At 37.1% G+C, this 22,836-nt stretch overlaps 1 protein-coding gene and 1 long non-coding RNA gene across 11 annotated transcripts in view; one reads left to right on the top strand and one right to left on the bottom strand.

Moving 5' to 3' along the window:
* Positions 1 to 22,836, top strand: part of TMEM117 (transmembrane protein 117) — a 496,249-nt gene that overhangs the window by 105,016 nt on the left and 368,397 nt on the right. For 4 of the 6 annotated variants that reach the window (XM_072798249.1, XM_072798248.1, XM_072798250.1 and 1 more), the window contains one exon: positions 17,082 to 17,214. In XM_072798249.1, the coding sequence (XP_072654350.1) occupies positions 17,082 to 17,214 (133 nt within the window). Of the gene's footprint in view, positions 1 to 1,628; positions 1,745 to 17,081; positions 17,215 to 22,836 lie in introns of those variants that run through there. The other 2 variants (XM_072798251.1, XM_072798253.1) reach the window with 2 other exon arrangements.
* Positions 11,367 to 22,185, bottom strand: LOC140617239 (uncharacterized). 5 transcript variants are annotated; one of them, XR_012017459.1, is made up of 5 exons: positions 21,038 to 21,117; positions 17,526 to 17,586; positions 14,333 to 14,438; positions 11,548 to 11,954; positions 11,367 to 11,442 (listed from the first exon to the last, which is right to left on the bottom strand). It is a non-coding gene; the product is annotated as an uncharacterized lncRNA (long non-coding RNA). The 5 variants fall into 5 exon arrangements; XR_012017462.1 differs by having other exon boundaries at positions 14,333 to 14,400; positions 21,038 to 21,116; XR_012017461.1 differs by lacking the exons at positions 17,526 to 17,586; positions 21,038 to 21,117 and adding an exon at positions 22,047 to 22,185 and having other exon boundaries at positions 14,333 to 14,400.

The raw sequence follows: 22,836 nt of genomic DNA, 5'->3' as shown, positions 1-22,836 counted from the left end.
AGAGAGAGAGAGAGAGAGATTGTGCACGTGCATCAGTGGGGGAAGGGGCAAAGGGCGAGGTAGAAGCAGGCTCCCCCTGAACAGGGAGCCCAACACCAGGCTGGATCCCAGGATCTCAGGATCATGATCTGAGCCAAAGGCAGATGCTTAACTGACTGAGCCACCCAGGTGCCCTATAAATGTCTTTTAAATAAGAACTAAATGAAATAGTGGATTTGGTAAGAGTAAGATTTCAAGAAAAAATGGTACTGTGGATTCTAATGGGTTGCATATTTTTATCTCTTTTCTGTAAATGCAGTTTGTTGGCTATCCAGAGTGTGGTGTGGTTCCTTATTTGTTTTGCTTGTTTATTCTTTCTATATCTGAGATATGTTATAAATTTAAGTAAATTAAAATTCAGAAACAATATTGCTTGCATGCTTACAGATCAAAGAACTCTAACATCTGAATTTCTGTTATTCATTTAGTTTGCATAGACACCAGTCTTCTAAAATAACTCCTGTATCTATTGTTTTATCAGTGACACAGGTGTCAAAACTCTGACTAAAATGATAGAAAATATGGTGAAAAATATGACACGTTATGTGAATTATAGTAGAGATCAAATAAAATATCATTAGTGACATTTACTACACAAAGGTTGCCCTTTGAAATTATTCAATTATTTCAAGGCTTTCATGCTATGAAAGGTAATTTTCACAAAGGTTCTTTTGCTCTGTCATCATAATGTCAAACATTTTAAGGTAAACTAAGTATTTATATTATAAATATTTAACTTTTGTTTCTATTTTGTGGTCTCTGATCTTTCCTCATACAATCATATATCATGCTGGATTTTGTTATTTCCATGACTCAAATTCTAAACTGGCTCCTATTGGCCTTTAGAATAATTATAGAGCCTAGAGTTACTTACTGCTATTTAAACAAATTATACCAAAATTCAGAGGCTTAAAATAAGAATAAGTATTTGTGATCTCACACGGTTTTTCTGGATGAGGTATTTGGAAGCAGCTTAGGTAGTTCTGCATTGGGATCTCTGATGAGGTTAATGTCAGTATATCAGGTAGGACTACAGTCATGTGAAGAGTTGATTGGAAGCCTCTATCAAGATGGCTCTCTCAAATGGGATTACAAGTTGGTACTAGTTGTTCACTGGAGCCCTCAATTCCTCACCATGTAGATGTTTCCATAGGGAAACTTCATTGCCCCATGACCATGACAACTGATTTCCCCCAGAGTGAGCAATTCAAGAGAGAGACCAAGGTGGAAATTGCAATGCCTTTCACAACCTGGCCTTGAAAATCATTCATTGTCACTTCAACTAAATTTTATTGGTCACATAGACCAGTTGTAATTCAGTGTGGAAGAACATTACGCATGGGATGACTAGCAAGAGATGAGATTCAGTGGGGACCATCTTGGAGGTTGGCTACCATACTTTATAAATGCTTGTTTTGGTTAAAAGTATTGAGTTGAGTTAGAGGGCCATGTTTATCTGTATAACTCAGTGTCACTGTTTCTTGGCACACCTGTAATTTCTACCTCCTTTAAAATCTCAAACACTTGCTTCTTGTGGTCCTCAGGGGAATATCATATAGACTGATGAAGTAATCTGTTACATTCTGTTGTAGAACCCTCTTTTGATGTCCACTGCCACTGTTGGTGGGGGAGGGTACTATTTAAGGCTCGTGTCTCATCACTGCTACAGTTTCAGAATTTCACCTACTTTCACCTTATGCCAATGGTAAGGTTTTCCAGTGCCTCTGAATTTTTAAATTCCTAACCTGCTAAAATAATAATTATATGAAATCATTTCTATTTCAGCTTTGTACTTATTTTCACCTAAAGGTGGAAGAAAATCTTTTTTGTACCTTTGAATTTTATATTTTATTCTAAATATCCAAAGGGTATGTTCCTATGTCTTGTAGGGCTCAAGACCTGGATCCATGGGCTCAGCTTCATTATAATATATACCGTCTTGTGCTTTAGATACAAAATTGTTTTGCCTATTTTATTTTATACCCAGCCAAAATACCTCAAGAAAATAAATTATTGAAAATATTGGAAACTTTTTCTTTCAATTCATCTGTACTGTCTGAATCCCAACTTTAGGCTCAAACCAGCTACTTGCAACATATGCATAACACTGCACATGTTAAACACATGTATCCCCAGTACTTTTAGTAGCTATGTAAATAATAGATGTTGAAAAGTTACTGAAGTTAGAAAATTGTCAACTTACAGACTCATTAAATGTATGTTTATAAAGATATATCTAAGACTTGGTTTCATATATGTTAGATTTATTCAATACAAGCACATCAAGAAACCTTTGCTACTTCAGTGGAATAATTCAGTTCAAAATTGGCAGTGTGACGTTCTTACCAAAACTCAGTAGAAGCACTCAGGGCACTTTAGTCTTTAAACATCTACTGGCACATTTACTGACATTTACTTTCATTTATGGATAATTGTTTTTTTTCCAACAGTTTTACATAAGGAGCTATGTATTCAGCTGTCTTTGAGCACTCTATTCTGTACTTTTTTCCCCACTTCCAGTTGGATTGTTTCTTCTAAACTATATGAGTGTCTCATATATGAATTCAGGAACTGCAGTGTTTAAATTGTTCTGAGAAATATTTTCATAAACTATGAAATTCAGGGATCCCTGGGTGGCTCAGCAGTTTAGCTCCTGCCTTCAGCCCAGAGCGTGATCCTGGAGTCCCAGGGTCAAGTCCCACATCAGGCTCCCTGCATGGAGCCTGCTTCTTCCTCTGCCTGTGTTTCTGCTCTCTCTCTCTCTCTCTCTGTGTCTCTCATGAATGAATAAATAAAATCTTTTTAAAAAAAATCTATAAAATTCAGGTTAACAAAAAATATAAATCACATCTGCATTTCAGGTTCAGATTAACATAATTCTAGTACCTTTTAGTGCCTTCCCTTTTCTTCATTACTCAAAGATTTGTCTGCTTATAAAATATTTTTTTACTTTGTTTATAGTCTATTTTATTTTTGCCTTCAGTGTAAATAATTTTTTTTGCTCTTATCATCTTTCTTCTGCATTCTGTCTTTACTTTTTTGTTCTTTTTCTTCTTACATTCAATATTTCTTTATATTCAGACTTTCTTTTATAGTAGAAATGGAAGTAGCAAGCAATTGAAGATTTAAGTTTCCCACTTTATACTGCTTCTGTTACATTCCACATGTTTTCTATATATTGTATTGATAATCATTTAATTCTAAATATTTCTCTCAATTAAGATTTTTGTTTTATGCATGAATTATTTTGAAATATGTTTTCAAATTTCTGAGATGTGAGATATAAAAATCATTTAACTTTTTTATTAATTGCTAATCGATTGCACTGTTTTTAGGAAATAATGATATGTGAGATATCTAAACTTCGAACTTTGCTGAGATTTGTTTTGTGATGTAGTCCATGTTTGATTTTTAAAGTTTTTAATCTATGTTAGAAAACAATATGTACTCTTTAATTGTTGCATACAGGCTTAAATATAATAAGTCCATGAAATCAAGTTGGTTTTCTTTTAAGATCTTTATTTTTAAGTAATCTCTATACCCAGTGTGGTGCTCAAACTTACAATCTTGAGCTCAAGAGTTACATGCTTCTCCAACTGAGCCAGCCAGGCACCCCATTAAATCAATTGTTAATTGTATTATTGAAATACTCTATTATTTATTAACTTTATTTTTGTCTACATGACCAGTCAGTAAGTGAGATCTTGAAATCTCATGCTATGATTATGGATTTCTTTATTTCTCTCTATAGTTTTATTAGACTGCCTTTTATACCTTAAATTTTTTTAAAGATCTTATTTTATTTTATTTATTTTTTTCTTTCTATCCTTTGACCTACTTTTGTCATAAACTTAAATTCCACGTGTTTCAAATCTTAAAAGATAATATTATTGTTATTTTAATTTTAAATAATTTTATGGAGGCATAATTGACATACTGCACGTTTAGCTGTATAGTTTTATAAACTTTGACATACATATCCATTTGTGAAACTGTTGCCACAATCAAAATAAAAGTTTTTTCATGAGTTTTGGTGATTCATTTCTCCCATCCCTCCACACCTTTAGGTGACTCTTCTGTTTAGTTTGCAGTTTCTAGAAATTTATATAAATGGAATCACATAGTCTGTACATATATAACTGCTATTAAATCTATAGTTATTAGTTCAGTTAATATTTTTCAGATTTAGATATTTCAGTTGATTTTCAAAATAGTTTCCAGTTCTTTGGTAAAATCCATAATCTTTTCATCTATTTTCTGGAGCATATTGATTATAGTTACTTTGACTTCTGTGTCTTACAACTCCAATATGCACATCATTAATGAGTCTGTTTATATTGTCTCTTGATTTTCAGTAATTTTTCTTGTCTTGTTTCCTTGTGCCCCTATTTTTTTTTAAACTTGAATATCAGAGATGATATGTGAAGAACTTTAGAAGTTCATGATAATCTTCTTAGGGAAAATGTAATTTTCTCCTGGTAAGCAGATAGAAACTGGGTATCTGGCTTTTCTCGGGTTGATCTGTTTCTAATTTGTCCTTACTTCTATGGTATAGTTCCTCATGTGTCACAACTGACACCCTAGACTTTGCTCAGAGTTCTTCTACTTTGGTGTTTCCTGAGTATCATGAGACTGCTAAAATCTATGCTTAGTGTTTTGCTTTTTTCAGCTGTTCCTTACTGGTTTTTACCTCTCACCTACATGGTTTAGGTATCAGCAAATGCTCTGTGGGAAATTGTATTAGATGTTTGGGTTCACTTTTTGGGTTTCCCTTCTTCTGATATTTTGATACCTCATGTCCTGGTTGCACTGGGAGCCCTGAATTTCAGTTTCTGTCTCCCTGACCCCTGAGACTGCCTCAAACTCAAGGCCACATGCGGTCCCTATGTCCTACACTGAAAATCACATCTTCCAAGGAGAAGAAACAGCTCATTTAAATTCATTTTTCTTCTTCCAGGGATCTTGACCCTTTAAATCTTGGCTGCCTTGTTTGCTCTTTGATGCCTTCAAGCAGTTGCCTTCATTATGATGGACATTTGCACTAGGAACATAATTCTAAGTTGATAGTACTTTTTAGCACCGTTTTATGACTTCTTTGCTACTATTCGGAAGTATTCGAGCAGGATAAATGTTGTTCCTTTGAAGTAACCTAACTTTGCTGTCTGTTTTTAAGATCTTTTCTTTATCTTTTAACAAAAGTGAAGCGTAGGAACACCTGGGTGGCTCAGTGCTTGAGCGTCTGCCTTTGGCTCAGGTCCTGATCCAGGGTTCCTGGGATGGAGTCTCACATCAGGCTCCCCACAGGGAGCCTGCTTCTCCCTCTGCCTATACCTATGCCTCTTTCTCTGTGTCTGTCATGAATAAATAAATTTTTAAAATCTTTTTTAAAAAGTGAGGCCTACAGTTACTCCAGCTTACTTCCTGGAGAGAGAGTTTCCTGATTTCAATGTAGGAGTTTAAAACATTAGGCAGAGGCTGGGGTCTCTGTGAGTTGAGGATGCAGAGTTGGGTGTGGGGGGCTGCTGAGACAGAACTCTCAGGGCAGGTACTGGATAGGAGAGCAGAGCACAGAGAAGTAATTTTAGAGACCAGCAGATGCCCCTTCGGTTCAAGTGAGGCATGATCAGCACATGCATGTAAGGGAACCACCACAGGGAGGGAAAGAACTACTCAAAAGGAGCTTGGGAAAAAGTCCTTGGGACCTTTTTGGCACAGGCCCTGGGATCCTTTGTGTGCCTGTCGTGTATGCATATATTTTTACATATATAAGAATATATAATATATAATATATAATATATAATATATAATATATAATATATATGTATATACACATATATAACATATATACATACTTGAATATACTGTATCTTATTATTTTGAACAAGCTTATGTTAGATCAGTTAAAAGTAAGAGAAAAAAAGCTTTTATTTTACCTTCACTTATCTCATCTTTGATATTTGTCTTTTCTTATGTAGTTCTGAGTTTCTGAACTATATTATTTCCTTTTTTCTAAAGAACTTATTTTAACATTTTTTTTAATTTAATGTTTCCTTTTTAGATGGATTAATAGAATGCTGAACTTAAATGATAACTTATTTTAAAAGTATATGATTGTTTTCAAAGCTGATATCAATATAATGATGAAGACATGAAAATTTATTAATAGTAGTGATTATATTAATTTTTAAGAATAGGAAGCTGTATTTTTTATCCTGTTGCCCATTTTGAAATACAACATTGTGGTAAAAACTACAAGTTCTAACATTTCAGAACATATTTTTTAAATTTTTACTTTTTTGATGGGTTTTGATCTTAAAAGTACTGCTTAGGGTTATTTCACCTGTACAAATCTGGAAGATATAGAATAAATTGATTTTATTAAAATTATAGAATCATGATAATATTATATGTATATATATGATATAAATCATATATGTATAATTTATATGCAGAAATTAAGTATGCTGCTAAATTTTATTTTGGGCTACAAGCTAAGATGTAATGTTAATTTAGTATTTTTTTTATTCAGTGGCTATTTTTTCCTTAACAGGAAAACCAGTAGATAATAAATGAATAATTTCCTTTTGGGATCATACTTTTTTCTCTTGAGCAGTAACAAGCAATTTAAGTCAGTTAATCCTAAGAATAGTCTAATGGAAAAAGCCATATTATTATAGTAAAATATTTCAACTCCCTCAATAAAATGGAGGGTTTATTACTGTTTTTTCTGTGGAGAATTATTTATATCAACATGTGTTTATTTAGTAGATATGTATTTTACTAAAAGTTTGTAATATATACACTTTTGAAATTGACATTACACTCTAGGTCTGAAAACAGCATTGTTTATGCTGAGTATCTAACTGTAGTCTTATTTTTTTGTTCTTTTTTATAACCTTTTTTATTTTTATTTTTTTAATAATAAATTTATTTTTTATTGGTGTTCAATTTGCCAACATAGAGAATAACACCCAGTGCTCATCCCGTCAAGTGCCCACCTCAGTGCCTGCCACCCATTCACCCCCACCCCCCACCCACCTCCCCTTCTACCACCCCTAGTTCGTTTCCCAGAGTTAGGAGTCTTCCATGTTCTGTCTCCCTTTCTGATATTTCCTACCCATTTCTTCTCCCTTCCCCTCTATTCCCTATCACTATTATTTATATTCCCCAAATGAATGAGAACATATAATGTTTGTCCTTCTCTGATTGACTTATTTCACTCAGCATAATACCCTCCAGTTCCATCCACATTGAAGCAAATGGTGGGTATTTGTCATTTCTAATGGCTGAGTAATATTCCATTGTATACATAAACCACATCTTCTTTATCCATTCATCTTTCGATGGACACCGAGGCTCCTTCCACAGTTTGGCCATTGTGGACATTGCTGCTAGAAACATCGGGGTGCAGGTGTCCCAGTGTTTCACTGCATCTGTATCTTTGGGGTAAATCCCCAGCAGTGCAATTGCTGGGTCGTAGGGCAGATCTATTTTTAACTCTTTGAGGAACCTCCACACAGTTTTCCAGAGTGGCTACACCATTTCACATTCCCACCAACAGTGCAAGAGGGTTCCCTTTTCTCTGCATCCTCTCCAACATTTGTGGTTTTCCTGCCTTGTTAATTTTGCCCATTCTCGCTGGTGTGAGGTGGTATCTCATTGTGGTTTTGATTTGTATTTCCCTGATGGCAAGTGATGCAGAGCATTTTCTCATGTGTATGTTGGCCATGTCTATGTCTTCCTCTGTGAGATTTCTCTTCATGTCTTTTGCCCATTTCATGATTGGATTGTTTGTTTCTTTGGTGTTGAGTTTAAGAAGTTCTTTCTAGATCTTGGAAACTAGCCCTTTATCTGATACGTCATTTGCAAATATCTTCTCCCATTCTGTAGGTTGTCTTTTAGTTTTGTTGACTGTATCCTTTGCTGTGCAAAAGCTTCTTATCTTGATGAAGTCCCAATAGTTCATTTTTTAGAACCTTTTTAAAATTACATATTGTAATACATATTTGTAGTATTATACGGGATTATATTTCATTTCTCAATATTTGGTTTTCTGTCAAATTCAGTGAATAGCAAACTTTTTATGTGTAAGCTCCTACTCCTCATGTGAAGAAAAACCATCTATTCAATGTTTTTTTAAATTCTCTTTGTACACTGAAATAACAAGACTTGATCTGAATATTAATTGAATGGTGCCCTTAGAGTACAAAAGTTTTATGATCTTGCACTTTATATAATGCTACATGTGTCTAACTAGAACATCCTTTTTCCCTAATGATATTCTAATGTGTTTTGTTAGATAATTTTCTTTTTTGATATCCCATCCTGGGATTGCTTTATTTTAGTTATTTTTATTCTGTTGCCATTTTTCAATTAGTAAATCTCAAAAAAAATCATATCATGTCATGTCCTTATAAACTAGAAATTAACACAAATTACTCATGAATACTTCATATAACTTTAGTCTGATTGGAAGTGAAGTTGAATTGATATTGAAATGCTCTGATCCAATTTCTTTATCCTTTATTGTTTCATTCTAGACATAAAAAATAGGAATTACATTATTGTCAAGTGTTCTCATATAAAGTGTTAAATATTAACTTGGCTTTTAAAGAATCTTATCAGTGTGTTACTTTAGCTTTATTTTTTAGATTAGAAAGGCAAACAATGACAGATAAAACACAAGGAGGAACATTTCCTCTTTTTCCCTCAATAGGTATTTCTCTTTTTAACTTAAAGGATTTTGAGTTAGTGGACTACAGTAATTTCTCACTGACTAAACAAATCCTAGAACCCTAGAGTTGGATGAGATCTTAAAAGTCATGTAATTCAACCCTTTAAACTGGCTAGTGGCCAGTCCTCTTATCTGCACTGAAGGGAACTTATTACTTCCTGAAAGAGTACATCCTATAAACTCGCTCTATGACTCTAATATATGAAATATTTGACAATGAAGATAACTACCTAGAAGAGATTGTCTCTGACCTCCATTTTAAGGCCCACAGAAAATGCAGGAGTTAGTCAAGAGATGGAGAAGGAAGAGTATCCAGGCAGAGGTTCAGCCTAAGCATAAGAAGCTGAAATCTGTTTGATGGAACTAGAGTGGAGGGTAGGCGGTGGTGAGAAGAGAGATAACTTGGATCAAATCAAGCAGTGCCTTCTGTACCACCTGAAGGAGCTTGAGTTACAGTGGGGGAATGGTGATCATTGATTTTAAGTGAAGGAACAGTGTGACCACATTTGTATTTCAGTTAGATCTCTTAGCTGTATAGATGTTGGATTTGGAATGGAAAAGGTGCGAGTGAGGAAGGCCAGTTAGGTTGTTGTAATATTCCTATGGAGATACAATGAGAACTCAAATTATGAGAGAAGAGTATGGTATGTAAGGTCATAAAATAATGTGACTGTTGATCGAAATGATAGGTATGCAGAAAAAAAGATCAAGAATGAAATCTACCTTAAGTTATGTTGACAATAATAAGATGGCAAAGTCAGAAGGAGGAATGGATTTAGGGATAGGAAGGTTCAGGTTGGAGATAGGGGTGGAAATTTGGAATACTGAGTTTGAATTTGTATACAGAGTTTGAATTTCTACTGTGTAGAACATTCAGGAGGAGAGTGAAGAACTCTTTCAGTGTGAAGCTTGGGAGGAAAAGTTTGTGCTGGAGATACTGAATATTAAACCCACAACAGTGGATGAGATCATGTGGTGATTTGAGAAAGGGAAACCCTGAGGACAGACCATGGGAAACATCATAATTTATGGGACAAGTAGAAGAAGAGATGCCTTAAAAAGTGACTGGGAATAATCGGGAAAGTAAAAAAAAGAACAAAGGGTATTTGGTGGTAGAGAATCCAAGGTAGTGTCAAAAATGGCAAGAGTGAACTGCTATGTAGGATGCAACTGAGATGTCCTGTTAATTAAAGGGCAATATATTTCTAGTGGATTTGGCAATGTAGAAGTCGTTAACATTTGCCAGAACAATTTCAGTAGAATGTTTGCATTGCAAGTAAGATCCAGGGAGAGTGAGCATGATGCATGTTACTCTTTCTTGAAATCTGGACACAAAGGAAGAAGAATGGGTGGTAGTTCAAGGACACAAAGCCAAGAAAGCACTGCTTTTAGGATGACTTAAGAGGCTTAAGAGGTAGAGAAGAGAACCAGGAGAGAGAGAGATTGGAAATACAAAGGAGAGAAAGGAAGGCTGATGAAGCAAGGCCCCAAGAGAGGGGTAGATATGGTTTTAAGAAAGCACAGGTGGGTCCTTTTGTGGGATGAGCACTACTTCCCTGAGAAACAATGGAAGGAAGTGGGGAGAGATAAGCGGATGCATGTAAGTGGGCTGAAAGTTGAAGGAAATCATGTTTGGTGGCAGCAGTACTTCCTTGTCGTTGGGCCAAGGTCCTATTCTGAGAGCGAAAGAGGCTTAGTAGGAACTTTGAGGTAAAGTTTGAGATGGATGGTGAGGAGAATGGAAAAGAGGTTGACAAGTACAAGGAAAACAATTAATGTACACGGTTGTGGTGGCTGCTGAAGTTGAGGATCATGATTATGTAGTGGCTTCTTAATCTACTCGTGTAACTTTTTTTCACCATAGTTTACTAGGACCAGAGAAAGCAAACTATGGTGCTGAATTAAAGTTGGGATTTTGCAGGGCAAGCATAAGGCAAGTATGGTGTGCACAGGAAATGAGGGTGTTGAGGAAAAGAAAGTTTGATAAGGAAACAGAAGTTTCATGATGAATAGGAAATAGAACTCAGGAGGCGGCTAATAGATGGGGAGAAAATAAGGAGGAGCTGAAGGTCAAGGAACTGATGGGTTCCACATGGCACAGAGGGTGGGTATAATTGCCAGAGCTCCAAAGACATAGGATTTTAGACATAGTGGAATATTTTTTTGTTCATTTGTACACTGTTGCTCTATATTGTATTGTGTCCCTTTGTTTAACAGTTGGACAAATATTTATCTAAGACATGCTACGTGCCAGTGCCATGGCGATACTAGCAGGGAAGAAGACAAATATGTTCCTCGCTGTGTTACAGTTTGTGGATGGGTGTGGCACACACAAGTAGACAATAAATTATACAAAGTCTTGGGCCTTAGGTGTTCTGGGGTTGAGCTGTGTGAGTGATGGCATCATTGCCAGCAAGATGTATGTTCCCCCATGTTTTACTTACAGAATTTTTCTTTTGGAAACTGTGTGCCCTTTCTTGTGGGCAGGTCTTAATTTTCCTTCTAGGATCTGTCCATCAGCATTTAATTTGATGCAGATATTTTACCATATATTCTACTGAATACTAGGGATATAAAGAAAGACCAGGAAGTAAAGAGTCCATGTGGGCCATTTTAAAACCCCTTTTATTTTCCTTCTCTGGGCCTTTGATCCATTGGTCTTCTTGTATCTGGTAGGGTAAAAGTAGTTTCAGTAATTAAAATCTCCAAAATATACAATGGGTGCATCCCAATTGAATTTCTCACCCATATAAAGCTCACAACATGGCAGGTACCTTTGTTCTAAGCAGCGATTCAAGGACTCAGGGATCTTCCATCTTATGGTTCTGCTGTTTTCAACAATGTTTGCCATTCTTGATTTACATTTATAGATCAGTGTAGTGCTAGGTAGTTAATTTAGTCTGGCTCTAGGAGTGTCACGTGTGACATAGGCTTAGCTACTCATTGCTCTTCGTAACTGTGTCAGTGGTAATTGGTTCAGGACCCAAACAAGGTCAGTGAGAGTGAACCACATACCTTTCTTTAGAAATAGTGGAGCAAAAGCATTATGTTTTTACTCTCTGGAAAAAAACGAAGGCACATGACTCAGGATTGCTAGAATCATCTTGGGTCTACAGAGGGGGTACGTGTGAACATGTTGGAGGAGCTGGCTATGATGGTGCCTCACCTTGAAGAAATCAAGCTGGGAAATGGAGATAAATCAAGCCTTGGTTATATTATTTGAGTGCTGGATCAAGCCTTGCTTGAAGTCATTTCATTTCTTTAGTTAAGCTAAATGTACATTATTTTCTGAACATATATGTTAAGGAGAAAATTAATTGCTTTTTTTTTTTAGGGAACAAACATGATGCTTAGAAAATGAGAAGCCAATAAAGACTCATATAATTTAAGCTGGTTTTTAGTGTTTTTTCTTCTCTTCCCTTTTCTTCCCCCTTATCCATCCTTCCTTCCTTCCTTCCTCCTTTCCTTTCCTTTCCTTTCCTTTCCTTTCCTTTCCTTTCCTTTCCTTTCCTTTCCTTTCCTTTCCTTTCCTTTCCTTTCCTTTCCTTTCCTTTCCTTTCCTTTCCTTTCCTTTCCTTTCCTTTCCTTTCCTTTCCTTTCCTTTCTTCTTTTTTCCTCTCCTTCCTTTCCTTCCTTCCTTCCTTCCTTCCTTCCCCTTCCTCCTTTCTCTGTTATTTGCAACAGAGAACATTCTTACTGGTATGTGGAATGCCTGCTATTCCAACTTTGACCACTTTTTTGACTTCAGCAAATTAAAAGTTTTTAAATAGCTGTAGATTACATTTTTTCTTACATATGTATCCATTAAGTACACTCATGGATACATTATGTATATGGTGGGCCACATCATATGTAGGAGATTTGGGGGCAGGAGACTTAATAGATAGTGGTATTAATTTCAGTTTGAAGTCCTCTTGAGGAAAGTGCCACCTTCATTTGTTCTTTTATATTTCTTGGCCGGGGTCTTATGTGTAATCCCGTAGTTTTTCCTCTATATTATGTAAATCTTGCCCTGATTCCTGCTTACCAAGGTGGGCAGAGAGTACAATACTGGTAATTTTTCACCTTACCTTTTTTATCACTAAAGTTTAGAATAGTCCCAAGGCTGCAGGGGTCCTGGAAACAGATCCTTGTATTTACCTGTATCCTGTATTTACCTGTTCCCTTCTTCTACTGCTGCTTGGGTGATGGTCTTTGGCCACCTCTTTGGCTCTGTTCTATGGTTTAAGACATTGTTGGTTTGCAACCTTGAGGATTTCTCAAAATCTGACACTGGCTCCCATACATGGAGGGCAAGGAGAGTCTGAAGAAAGCAGCAGAGACCTCCCAATTGGGAGGTGGCAGTTTTAATAAGCAAAAGAACATTTACGAGGCTTGCCTTCGGTGGCCACAAGATGGATAGATCTCGGCGCTTGCCCTCCGCAATCTTAAAAATTCATATAGAGGCCTTAACTGAGTTCAGGCACTTAGACCATCTGGGCAGTTTCAACAACTCATTGCTCTCTCAAGGCTGCGTCGTTAAAAACAGCTCCCACTGTGGGAATGGTGGTAGAATGAATGTTCCAATGACAGGGGAAAGGGATCAGGAGCCTCGGATTGCCTAAGTTTGGCTGAGGGTCACCTGGTGATTTTGTTCTCTCGAAGACCTCCTCTAGCAGTTGGCTGGGTCCTACCCAGGTTGTTGTGTTCCTAATGGAGGTTGGTGGCAGCCATACTGGGCTTACACCCTTGGGGCTAGCTGAGTCTCCTTACCTGACTTTCAACACCATGACTCTTGATACTTTGGCTTTTACCAGCATCCAGGAAATCAAATTCAAGTGATGTTCTGCTCCCTTAGAGGCCTAAATCTTTGGATCTTCCATGAACCTAGAAGCCCTCCCTCCATTGAATCCCTTGCTTTAACAAATTCCCAGAAGTAGGGCTACTCCCATGTCTTATGTGGAAACACAGACACTTCTACTTCTCTTCCTCTGAGATTGTTTATTTCTTTGTCAAGGCCTCCTTGTGAGAACCACACTTGAACAAAAGGTACCCAGAACTCAGGATAAAAGTCTTGGTTGTAAGGTAGAAAGGAAATATTCCTTTTTCTTTAGCTGATGAGAACACAGCAGTCAAAATCCCCCCTACCCCAAAACCAAGTTTCTCCATAGTTCTCCCTATTATATTTGTCTCTTTTTATTTTCCATTACATATGTGGGTATTCGTATATTTTAAAATATGCTTTTAGATCATTAATCTTGTTAGAATTTTATGACATCTTACTGGCCTTAAACCTACTGTATTTCCAGGAAAGACTGAGGTTTTAGGGCATTTTGGTTGACTTTAACTGGATTCATAACAGCCAATCCCTGTGTCCTCCAACACATATACAGGCATGTGTACCAACTTAATACTTCTGCTTGTTCTTAGATTCATTTTCCAATTATCTTGACCATATCATAGGTGATGGTCCATATAGTCCCAGACAAATTTTATTAAAATAAATATACACTCATATTTACAAATATGTCTATATGAGTAAAATAAATATCACTTATGACCTTATCAGAATGTACTCACCTTCTTAGTGATGCCTTTTACTATTGTTGGCTTATAAAGGCTGTCTTCAGTTATTTACTGCAACTCCTCTAAAGGAAAAGTGTTATAAAATTCTGAATTCTGTGACCTACAGAAAAGGTGGCACATAATTTATTACCCAAACCAGTACACCTAAGAAAGGAAGGGGGCATTATTAATAATTATGTCAGAACAACAGTTATAAGCCAGGATTGTCCCAGGCAAACCAAATGTATGGTCATACTGCAGGGCAAAGACAGCACATTTTCATGTGACATCTTTAGGCAACACTGAGGTTCTTGATTTTGATTGGCTTGCATGAGAAGTCACTCATGACAGCAGCCAGTTGATGGAAATCCATGTATATGTGTTTCTAGCAACAGGATGGACACTCAGTAAGTTAACCTTGAAGTAACTTATGGGTAATTTTTATAATGAGATTTGACTCAACATTTGAGCCACACCAAGTCCTGTCCTTCATATATTGCAGCACTTTTATTATGCGTTGCAAGTGAATTTCAAGCCATGTTAGCCTGCCATTTTGTTCTAATGACTCTAATGACTGAAATTAGTGCCAGACAATGAGCTTGGCAATGACAGCATAAATGGTACTGTCACATTTCCTTTTTTACTAACTTTGTGTTATTTCAGCTAGTGTACAGTTAATCTACTACATTTTATTTGCAAAGCACTCTTCAATTGCCAGCATTATGATTTGACTTTTAAAGTATATCCATTAGTAATTTTTTTGACATATGCATATGTTAAGAAGGAAATTCACATTTAAATTTTCAAGGAACTCTAATTGCTGGTCTTTGCTGTTCTTAGGTATAAACTGCTGAATTAAATTAATCTTAGCTTGAAGTTGAAAGAGTTTGTAGCAAAGGGAACTTTGAACATAGAGAGCCCATGAGTCCAAAATAAGATCCCATTTTTATTAATCACTGAAATAATGATGGACTTCAAACACCTTCCTGCCTTGCCCTCCACTGGATTTCTAGTACCTAGAACCATGACTGACATGTAATTAAACATGTTCAATATTTTGTTCAACGACTGAATAATATTCTTCACAGTTTGTTTATGATATTTATGGAATGAGATTTTTTTACTCTCAAGCATTCTTTGCTTAATATCTATTTATCATATTCCTGACAATGTATTGTGTGGAGGCTTGCAGATCTCTGGCTTTCCATAACTATTGATTCAATTAATCAGCAAGTTCTGTGACGTTGTAATTTGCTCTGCTAGTATCGTTTGCTTCAATAGATAGTTTTCCACATTCTTCATTTTGTTGTCAGTAACGTTCCTCCTGATTTTCAGATTTGCCCTTTGCTTATCTTGCGCAGGCCAAGAAACCAGATGATGTAACCAGATCTCCATTTTTTTTTTTTTTTTTTTTTTTGCTCTACTTAAAGTGTTGGCTAAGGTAATGTTTCTGGTTTCCAAATGAAACCTAAAGTGCTATTTTAATAAAAGTGGAGTACAAGAAAATCTTGTAATTAAATCTTAAGAGATTTCTTCCTATCCTCAGTAACCTACATGAGCGCTACTGTCTATCCCTAGAGAGACAATTTCCAGGTGGAAATATGTCTATATTTTTCATAACTTTTGACGTATCATGAATAAAAAGGGTATATTTTCTCTAGTGAGAAAATCTGTTATGAGATTTCAGGCCTACTCTCTTTTAATTGTAGTTCATATATGTGTATCATCTCCCTTATCATCATTTAGATAACTTTCTCAGGAATGGAAATAAGCATACTAGACAAAGTTGATCTTAGGAGAAGCCAGGGTGACCTATGTTCATTTTTTTTCTTACTCTCAAGGTTTGTCATCTTTCTCACCTTTCAGGACAGTGATGTTCTCATTTTTCTCCTCTGCCGTAAATCAAGAAATGTTTCTGCATTAATTCTGATATTAGTACTGTTTACTTTGGTATTCACCTATACACCTTTTCCTTCCTTGAAATATTTGCATTTTAACGTTCTTTCTAATTTTAGCATTTAGCAATTCCTAAATGGAATTTTAGGCATCAAGGTGGAAGTAACCTTTTGCTGGGAGCCGCACCAAGCTCCATAACACCTGTGCATGCTGCCCTCTCCTCCCCTGACCCCTGCCCTTCGACTCCTACATCTGTGCATAGGTCTATGTGCAGGTGTGAATGTTCTAGCTACTAGTGAGACTGTGTCATCTGTATCTGATGACAGAAACTATATTTTTCCTTTTTAAATTTTCATGTACCTTCAACAATTGGATCTTTGTATTAGTGAATTCTGCCTTGGTTTTGTTGTCTGGTCAGCCCTGGGAGTGGGTCTATGGAAGCAAAAGGAAATTCTGTGGAACTTAACATCCCTACCATTTGCCTGAAGTAGATTCAGTATACAAGGAGCCGAAGACACGTTTGTGCAATAGAAAACAGCAGGTGGCTGTGCTCTAATTCCTCTTGTTTTCAGGGCAGCCTAATGAACTATTTCTGAACTATCCTGGAGTCTCATGTTAGTATTGTTGGCTCCAGGGTGATATGGGGGCTGTCTTGGACTTCATCCATGATCACTTATTGACAAAAGACCAGAAAGGATATTTTTTTTTTCCAGAAAGGTATTAATAGAGTAGTTTGACCCATAAGGCAATTCTATGGCAAAGACTTCAGAATATAGTGAGATAAGAGAGATTCAGTAAACGAAAACAAAGATATATGAATTGTTAAGTCGTGATGGATACTGATTTCTAATAATATCTTATATTGCAGGTCAGTTGCTCCGGTTAAAAATGTTTCGAGAGGATCATGGGTCATGGATGACAATGTTCTTCAGCACAATTCTGTTTCTCTTCATATTTTCTCATATCTACAACACGATTCTTCTAATGGATGGGAACATGGGGTAGGTTATCTTTCCCCTTTCTACTGTGGTGAGTGTTATGTTTGAAACTCGTAAAAATTCAAAGAGAATTTTTTAGTTTGTAGTAGTCGAAATCTTCACAAATATTCTGTTAATAAAGATAATCTGTGCATTTTTCTTACATAAGACGTTTGGAGTCTTTTCTCCAAGGAGCTTATAGCATTCCACAATCCTTACCTTGTGTTCCTTCTACTTGAGGACTTCTCTGTGGGGTAGTTTGAGGGCAGGTGACAATTTCAGGATAGTCACAGAGAGTATGAGAATCAGGAAATCTTACTGACGTTTATACTCACATTTAGTAAAGCTGGGCGTAGATGAAGGTCTTCAGATTTGCAATTCCATGCTCTGCAAGGCCTGATTAAATAAAAGTGTTTGATACTCGTGGCATTTTTTTTTTTTTAACTCTCTTGATAGTTCCAACAGAGAGACCTTTGTTATATATGGGTCATTTTAAAAGTGGGCCACCCTGTATTAAATCCAGAATTGTGATCTATACTTATCAAATCACCGATCAAATCACCGTGGCATGAAGACGTGCTAACAAGGAGATTGTAAATTTTTTTTCTTTTGTTACTTTCTCCAATTCTTGGTTTGCTGCTAGTAACTTTTAAGAACAGAATATAAGGAGAATGGTTTAGCTTACAGCAATAAGAATTAGGTTAGTGACAAGAACAAACCATTTTAGATACTGTTGTGCACTGAAATAGTTCCTAAGGAAGGTTTTCATCTATTCTCCCCAATAGATTGGAAAACTAGGTAATATTGTTTTCTTCTAAATGTAGGCAAGGCAAGATTGTCTGAGTTCTGGAGTGCAATTGTTTTGATGTTATGTATAGATTTTAGCCAGCGCTGCTCCCTGCTGAGAGGGATAGCTCAATTAAAGTTTTATTGTTTTTCCTCACCATTAAAGAAAATGAATAATAAAGGGAGAAATTCAGGCAGGTGATATTTAGATCAACTGTTCAGGCTTTAAGAAGTAATGGAAATGCGTTGTTTGTGATTATTTCTTGGGTTTCAAATAATGCCATTCACTGGGTCTCTTTTTATTTTTTATTTATTTTATTTTTTATTTTATTTTATTTTATTTTTTTCACTGGGTCTCTTTTTATTTATTTATTTATTTATTTATTTATTTATTTATTTATTTATTTATTTATTTTTAATTTTTATTTATTTATGGGTCTCTTTTTAAATGGTGGAGTTAGACTCTAACCGAGGCTAGTCAGGACAAGCCTCAGCCTTAGTGCAGCACCTGTAATGATGGAAGGGGGTGTGGTGCTCTTAGAATCACCCAACACAGGTGGAAGTGTGTCAGAGACGTGTTGTGTACTGTCAGTACTGGGACTAGAAGGGGAAAGGGGATTTTTTTTAAGTTCTTGCTGAAAACAGTACATTAAAGTTGTATATAAAATATATAGTCTCTGCTTGGAAGTTGACTTCTCTTTTTTTTTATTTTTAAAATTTTTTTATTTTAGGGAGGTCTTTGCTAACCATAAGTACTTATTCTGAGGAAAGAAGCAGATTTAAGAGTAATAAATTAAATGCAATGCTAGATAATCCTTGGCACACTGTGAAGCACTCAATAGCTGATAATAAAACCAGTCTGACGGAGGGGTAACAGTTATTAAGCACCCAGTACCAGTACTCAGTTAAACCTCTCAATGACCCTGCACAGTAGGTATATTTATTATGTCCGTTTTACAGATTAGGAAACTGGGGACCAGAGATGTTTTTTGTCACCTGTCTAAAGTTGCATTATAATTCAGTCTCGACTTTAGACAAACAAGGGGGAGTCGAGCTATTAAGTGGTGAATTCTGGTAATACATCCTACTCTCAGGCTGGCACAGAGTTGATTGCTGGTTGATTCTGTTACTCAATCACTAAGTCAATTAGTTTTTCTTTGTATTTTTCTCTTTCAAGCTGAGTTTGAAAATTGAAAGAAGTAGGAGGTATACGCAGGAAATAGAATTTATGTGTGTCTGTCTTAACTAAAATCAAAAGTGATTCTTTTTCACTTTCGGACTAAATACAGTATTCCATATTCTCACTAACTCTTGAACTCTTCACCAATATGCCTCATTCTTGTTCAGAAGGATCTTTTCCTGAAAGGACATTTTAATGGTGTCACTTTTTAATGTTTTTTTGAAATCCAAAGCAAGGATTTGGACAAATGGTTTAGTTCTACTAATAAAACAAATTATCATGTAGAAAAGACATATTACCAACTTTAATGATGCATGCCATTTGAACTAGTGAGTACTGTAAGGGAGGCATGTAAATTTGGAGGAAAATCAGGTTTTAGGGAAATGAATACAACTATGCTTTTGGGGTTCTCGAGGAGACATCATGTTATCTGAAGCATTGCCTCATCGCTTTGTAAGGCAAGGAGTGATGGAGTCAGAGGCTGTGGGAAGAATAATAGGCATATGGATATCACGACTAATTTTATGTCAGAGGATTGCTGGTAATGGAGGGGAATCCTGGGTTCTTTACAATGATTTTGATCGGCATCGAGGATTCCAATTTGTCCTGGTTTGTGGCTTCCTTAGGATTTTGAAGAGGATTTCCTAGAGTAATTTGCTATTTTCCTTTTTTCCCCAATTTTAGGATTGGTTGTAAATTTAGGTTCAGCCAGAGTCCTTTGATCTCTCCTTCATTCTCTAACAAAAAGCCTAGGTTTATCTGACGGAACCTCAAGAGTTTTAGCCAGAACTGACTTGGTAAGAGTCAAGTTGCTTGCTCCTGGTCTTCTCATTGGAGTCAGTTCCCTAAAGTGTGCGCTAGCTATATGGCATTAGCCATCTCTGGGGAGAGAGGCAGTCGGATGGAGAGGGAAAGAGGTGGGTTAGCTGACTGAGCTAAAAGGGACCAAGGCTCAGACACTCCATATTTCCTACCACTGTGGGGAAGGTCTCCCCACCTTTGATTCTCTTTATAGCCCCTCTAACCCACACACCACCAAAATGCTGCTATCTTTGTAACTTCTTTTATCTGTTGAATCACCAAGGTGAAAGTAAATTTATCTTTCCATAAAGGTTTGAGGTTGTAGGTCAGGATTCTGCTGCAGGAAGGCTCTGATCCTTGGTAGAGTTTTACATTCTAGACATTTTATGAGCAACTTCTTTTTTACACGGTGGCAATGCAGGTAGGCTGTCCTACTACAAAATCCTTAGAGATACTGGAAAATGTAACCTGATAGAGTCTGCACAGCTCTGCATAGCTGAGCTTACCCAAAGGGCAAAAAAAGGAAGAAGGATCTGAAAAAGCAGTAAGCCTACGTAGTGATGCTCAGAGGTGGTGATATAGGGGTATATGAGTCTAACCCTCATGCCAGGACCAGAGATAAGGATCTGGGCTCATTTTAGGTGAGAAATTGAAGCAGACACTCCCACCTTCAATGTTTCTGCAAAGTGCTGCAGAGAAGGATGGACTGGAAAACATATAGCTGCCAGCACAAGCAGCGTCTGGGAGGTTTGTCTGACTTAGGCTGCGCTTTGGGTGGAAAACAAATCTTCTGGGAAATTCATAACCACAGTTGTGGTTTTATGGTTTTAATATACATTCTCTTTGGGATTTTAGAACCTCACCAGAGGGATCCCTGGGTGGCGCAGCGGTTTGGCGCCTGCCTTTGGCCCAGGGCGCGATCCTGGAGACCCGGGATCGAATCCCACATCAGGCTCCCGGTGCATGGAGCCTGCTTCTCCCTCTGCCTGTGTCTCTGCCTCTCTCTCTCTCTCTCTCTCTCTGTGACTATCATAAATAAATAAAAATTAAAAAAAAAAACAACAAACAATAGAACCTCACCAGATCCCCGGCCATTCTTTTTTCTGTTTCAGGTTTCTGCTTTTCTCTGGAATTCCCCCAACCCCCATTTCTAGAATTCTGGAACTCCAGAATTCCAGAAAGCTTCCAGATCTAGTTCATAATACAGAGCAGTTTAGTTCTCTTTCATCTCTCTTTTTGTCTACTTTGATTTATCTGAGACTTTTTCTTAACCAAAATCACATTAATGCCTTTTGTAGTCAAAAGACCCAATACTCCAAGGAGAATGTTGCTGCCTTGGAATCCTGAAGGGGCTGCTGCCACAGCATTTTGGTTTTGTTTATTTAGTTCTAATTTTTTTTAAGGTTTCATTTATTTATTTATTTATTTATTTGAGAGAGACAGAGAGCCTGTGTGCAAGGGGGAGGGGCTGAGGGGGAGGGAGAGAGAATCCCAAGCAGAATCCAGGCTCTTGTGGCCCCGATGACATGGGGCTCAATCTCACAACCCTGAGATCAGGACCTGAGCTGAAATCAGGAGTTAGGCCCTTAACCAACAGAACCACCCAGGCACCCCGGTTTTGTGTTGTTTTTAATGTAGTAAACTGTCCTTTTTCCTTTTACTCAACTGATGTTTAATGAACTGTCTCTCTTTTTTTTTAAGATTTTATTTATTCATGAGAGACAGAGAGAGAGAGAGAGAGAGAGAGAGAGAGAGAGGCAGAGACACAGGCAGAGGGAGAATCAGGCTCCATGCAGGGAGCCTGACATGGGACTAGATCCCAGGTCTCCAGGATCAGGCCCAGGACCGAAGGCGGCGCTAAACCTCTGAGCCACCCGGGCTGCCCTAATGAACTGTCTTTTGAGAGAGTAAAGGGAAGACACTCAAAGAGGCAGAGCAATCAGTCAAGTTGAAATTAGGGTTATGCGGTGATCACAGTTCCACAATATGCTGCATTGTCCACGAACAGGACTGGAACCCTCAAAAAAGTGAGACGGTAGTAGGAAAGAAACATGAAGAAACCATTTTCTTCCGCAGTGATGGGACTTGCCTTGGTTAAGAATGATTCTAAATGACTCCCTCCATCCGCAGCTTTTCTATTTAGAAAACTGTTTGGCAGAAATAAAGAGAGATGTGCTCCAGAGTTCATGTTGGGGTCTTTACTGACCAGAAACTGAGCAAGTCCTACAGGGCTGGGAAGAATTTTTACCCTTTGTGACCTCATCTTTCCAAAGAACTTCTTCATCGTGGAATTTTCACAGCATCCATCCATATAGTGTAAAACCCTAATTTAGGAAAGGTTTGCCTCTCCTTCTCAAATATCTCGATTTCCCAAAGAATAACATGTATATTATAGAGAGAATGAAACGGTAGGAGAGCTGAAGTGTGCATGTTCAGGTTATGTTCCTATAAAAGGATTCTGAAAAGAACCACTTGATGGCAGCAGAGGGCATGTTTTCAGAGCGCCTCGCCTCACCCTTTTGCAGGCAATCCTGCAGACCGTCTTGGTCCTTTTGAATTTCTGAAACTTGCCTTGAAGTGTTTGCCTTCCTCATTGTTAATGGACTTTTTGAAGAAATCCACCTAGTGGTATCTCTAAGAAGCACTTAATATGTGATGTGCTTGGCCCCTTTCTCTGTTCTAAAATAAGTTTAAATAATAGTATATATAAACACATATATGCCCATGTACAGATCTACATGCTTATAGACTTATTCCAGTATCGCAAGGATAAATACTGTCTTTAGCACTGAGGAAATCAAACAATTGGCAAACCTAACATTTCTTCTGTGAACTGGAATACGTTTCCAAAGAGTACATTCTATTTAGGGCAGGATATG

This window comes from Canis lupus, chromosome 25 (assembly GCF_048164855.1).
Source record: "Canis lupus baileyi chromosome 25, mCanLup2.hap1, whole genome shotgun sequence".
Classification (NCBI taxonomy): Eukaryota; Metazoa; Chordata; class Mammalia; order Carnivora; family Canidae; genus Canis; species Canis lupus.
This window is presented reverse-complemented; position numbering and strand designations above follow the sequence as displayed.